The sequence below is a fragment of the Apium graveolens genome, chromosome 10 (assembly GCF_009905375.1).
Source record: "Apium graveolens cultivar Ventura chromosome 10, ASM990537v1, whole genome shotgun sequence".
NCBI classification, from domain to species: Eukaryota; Viridiplantae; Streptophyta; class Magnoliopsida; order Apiales; family Apiaceae; genus Apium; species Apium graveolens.
In genome coordinates, this window is record NC_133656.1 from 94134577 (window position 1) to 94139039 (window position 4463).

General features: G+C 35.0%; 1 protein-coding gene across 1 annotated transcript; it reads right to left on the minus strand.

Moving 5' to 3' along the window:
• Positions 1-2211: 2211 nt before the first annotated feature.
• Positions 2212-3727, minus strand: LOC141688943 (uncharacterized). Its single transcript, XM_074493091.1, has one exon. The coding sequence runs from the start codon at positions 3631-3633 to the stop codon at positions 2362-2364; it is 1272 nt and encodes a 423-aa protein (XP_074349192.1). The 5' UTR covers positions 3634-3727; the 3' UTR covers positions 2212-2361.
• Positions 3728-4463: the final 736 nt, after the last annotated feature.

The window sequence follows — 4463 nt, forward strand, 5'->3', positions numbered from 1 at the left end:
ATTTTTTTAACTAATGTAAATGTCGCAAGAAAATGGAAAAAGAGGAGGCGAAAAGGTACTGGTAAAAGCCCGCGTAATTGGTTTATGTGGAAAAGACGATAAGGCCCTCCACTTTTGGTCACGACATTAATAAGATTTAACGAATTGCATTCATCGGTAGCGAAAATAGAAATGTAGTATTTCAGTTGGTTGTTTTTGAACTGTAATATTGCAAGTGGTGTCTTCGCCAAAGTGCGAGTACAGAAAGTGCACTTTACTCAATAGCTAATTGAGTTATCGTAAGTATTTCATTAATCGAAAAATGCATATGACTTTTGTGGCTCAGCTTCAAGCGTACATTTATAGAGAGGTTTGTCACTTTGATAGATAGTCTTTTTGCTTACATAATTACATATGATCCTCAAGTTTACGAGACCTTATTCTTACATAATTACAGATTCGATCCTGAAGTGTACAAGATCTTAGTCAAATGCAATTTTCTTACGTAACTCGAAGAATACCCTGTTAAAGAGAGCAGAGTTTTGAGATGCCCTATGCCATATCTGAAAAATTTGCCCCACCATTTACTTGAAATATTTTTGAAATAACTATTTTAGATTTTTGAAAACTGGGCATTTTTCGAATAAGTCAATTCATTTGGGGCATATGAGAGGCGAAAACTGCACGCTAAGATCATATTACTTTGAACTCTTTGTACTTCTGACTTTCAGAGTATCTTTGTAGAATACTTGGCCAAAGTGTAACCCGTTGGGCCATAAGTAAGTACCTCGAAATTCGAAATTTCTTGTTATCCCGTAAGTATAGAAATTTAGTATAAGTCATTCAGATTAGTCGGTAAAAGTATTGTTCCGCTAGATTAACTTTTACTCCCAAAATATTTTTCATATACAAAAGTGGTTGTGAGTACGCATCGATGCAGTTGATGAAATTGAAACTTATAAAATGAAGTCCCACAAAGATGTACTAACACGAAAAATGAGTTATTATTGAACTAGACACAATTAAAGGACATAACTTTCGGTTTTTTTATGTTGTCAAAGAATTTGATAATGATTTTTTTTAACAAAAAAAGTATGTTGTTATTTAAAATAGAATAATAAACAAAGCAACAGTATCAAAAATAAGCTCTCATTACATAATAATCACAGTAAACAGATGTTAACTCACAATTTAAAAATAATATTTCCTGCATTTTTTATAACAAAATCTTTAATAAAGCCTTTAAAACAAGAATTTGTTAGCGTTTCTTTCTCAATAGATCATGTAAATAACATATCCAACAATTTATACTAGAATAAAGATATGACCTAATTTGAAATTCAAAAACTTCATTAATTTTTCATTTTTAAGTCGTTCTTAATGTTTTGTTTGAGAAAAAATTGCCCTTAAATGATGGATATGTCCCATACATGGCTTGTATTGTTTACTCTCAGGGCTGGCCCTGCCGCTAAGCTCTGTTACAAAAATACTGGTTGCCATGACAAACAAGTCCTTCACCAAAAAAAAGTTATATTTTAAGACGTCTCGATTGTCAATTATAAATGATACTCCATCTGTTTTCTTTTATACGTCGTTTGATTTTTTTTACACACAATTCTAAGTCGTTTGACCATGTAGATAAAATAATATTTTTTATTTTTTTTCTTCTAAATTAATGTTTTAGTTATATATTTTAATTCAAAAAAGAAAAAATTAAAAATTATTATTCTAATTATGCGGTCAAAGCGCGCACAAAATCAAACGTCATATAATAATAAAAATAAAAATAGAGGGAGTACATGGGATGCAAACGCAGCACTCCAGTTTGTCAACTTGAAGAGGATACAAGTTGATCAGAAATCAATTATATCAACTTGTTTGTACGAACAGATGGACAGTTGACTTGCAATTTGTTGAGCCTAAGTCTCTTTGTCCTGCTTGCTCTTTCATATTAGAAGGTGGTTAGATTATTTTTCTGATATTAGAAACTTACATTTTTATATTTCTAAATCTAAACATATTTAAATTCTGCATAGCAAATGTAGAGGTCTACTGTTTTCTCTAGCTAGCCATAATTCAGTAAGCATGCATATCGACAATCTCCCTTGTTAGCCGTTTCATAACCTGTGTGAAGCACGGACCTACCAATTTTTTTCAGTAATGGACAACTTTTGTCTGACCTATACGTGTATGATCAATATTGGCTATCACTAGTAATCATAAAACGAACTCTTTTAAAAAGTTTGCAGGTTTATTATTGTGAATTAGAAATATTAAACACAGGTAGTGGTTGCAGAAACTGGGAAACAGATGAAGAATGAATCAGACTAAAAAAACAAGAGAAAAATAATAAGCATAAAAAACAATACACAACATTGTTTCTTATAAGCTGGCCAAACTCTGTCCCATGCTGATGAGAAACTGTGCATTTTGACGAGCCATGTCCATTTGAATCTGAAGCCTTTGCATCTGAGCCTGATGATCAATAACAACTTCCTCAAGTGATTTACCTTCGTATTTGTCCTTCTCATGCACACAACTTAGATGAGTACCATATTTGCAATCTGCACAGTAATACAGCCAATAGCTTTCAGGCACAACGTTTTCACATACATCACAGGAGAATGTAATCCCAGGCTGATCTGCTTTCTCGGTTTCAGAAATTGGGCTTGAATAAATAAGTGATAGCTCGTGTTCGTGATGATCGCTTTTAACTGTTTCAGGAAATAAAGAACAAGTAACATGGAGGTCAAAGTCACAAATAGAGCAATTGTAGGTGAAACCACTTCCAACCCCAAAACACGCATTACAAGTGAACTTCCCTGTTTCTTTGTTAGATGGAGATGCAAGAAGAGTAAGAGGATGTTCAGTGTGAGACTTGTGTCGAATCTCTCTAGGCAATTCAAAGCACTTTTTGTGAAGATGGTATTCACATTTAGACTTGCTGCAACCATATTGTGTCCCTACTATTTCTTCTTCACAACCCGAACAAACCAAGGGATCATCATCTTCAACTTCGGACGGATACAGGGGATGAGAATGACTAAAATGCTTTAGTCTACGAGGTTTAATTACTCGATTTCCGCCTGTGTTCTCAGCAGCTACTGGCTCATCACTTTGCACTGGCACCTCCCCGCTAGGATAAGTTTGTAAGGGAGACGGTATTGCTTCAGTGGCTGTAGTGGGGTTCAAAGTAGGATCATCACGGACTTCAACAGGAGGTAAATTAGCTTGTTGAGGAGGATAAGTACTTGATGTTTGATCTGGAAGAGAATTGGTAGGAATAACATCATAAGTTTGAGGGGTGTGGACAACACTTGTAGGCATATAAGCACAATGGACATGTAGATCAAAATCGCAATTAGAACAACTATAGGACAAGCCAGTTCCAACAAGATTGCATGAATTACAATAAAAAGAGTTGGAGGGGTAGGTAGGGTAAGGTACTAGGGTAAGAGGGTGAGGAGGGTGAGATGGATGCATCATGGAGCGGCTTGCATTAAAGCAAAATTCATGGAGGAAGAAATTGCAAGGCCAACAGACGTATATAGTGCCCGTAGCCGAGGAGTTGCAGCCAGAGCAATTAACTTCGGTTCCTTGAATTACTTGGTGAACAATTAGGCTATGGTTGTGGCTAAAATGTTTGAACTCCATGGGGAAGGGGAAGTTGGTTATCTTGAAAAATCAGTGGTAACAAATAAGGTGTACTAATAAGAACATTTAAAGCTTCAATTTCGTTGACTTTGTTAGTCTTATGCCAAGGTTTCCTGGAAGATGCTTGGATGTTTATATTATCAGAATCCGATTAGAAGTGACTTGTTCATGTGCTAAGTTTGTCTTTGTATGCAGTTTCCAGTGCATATAGTTCTCGTTGACTATTCTATTCAACTGCCGATGCATGTATGCAAGTTGACTTTGCAAATTGCATGTATTGTCAAACTTGTAATTATGTAAAAAAACAGTGATTTATTTCCGAAGGACCAAAAATATTACTCCTTCCGTCCACCAGTGGAGTTCTTATCATTTGCTTTAAGCAAGAAGACCAATATAGTTAGTAAAGAATTAAAAATAATACACAAGTAGTTATCTTGGATAAACCATAGCCAAATATTAGGAATTTTCTCACGGTTATCTAATTACTGAACAAGTATTTGATTTTATTAGTAATAGAAATTTGCTATTTAGAGTAATGTAAAGAAATGTAAGAGAAGAATCAAAATAGAAAGCGTAAATAAATGAAAAGGACGGAGGGAGTATATACCAAATTTGGCTTCCTTAGATTTTAGACTTTCAATCCCACTGACTTAATATTCTAGCCACACCCACAGCCATTTCATAGGTGAAAAGATAAGACGAGTTCCCGCTAGAATATCATGCGACCGGCTAAAATTGAGAATGTGAGATTACTACTGCTGTATTAGGCCCATGTTTCGAGTTTGGGTCGAAAACGAACGGTATTGCATGGTTCGAAAGAAGGTCGGCCC

Excerpts from the sequence above, each read along its gene's own strand:
- LOC141688943 (XM_074493091.1), bottom strand. The coding sequence starts at position 3,633 with ATGGAGTTCAAACATTTTAGCCACAACCATAGCCTAATTGTTCACCAA.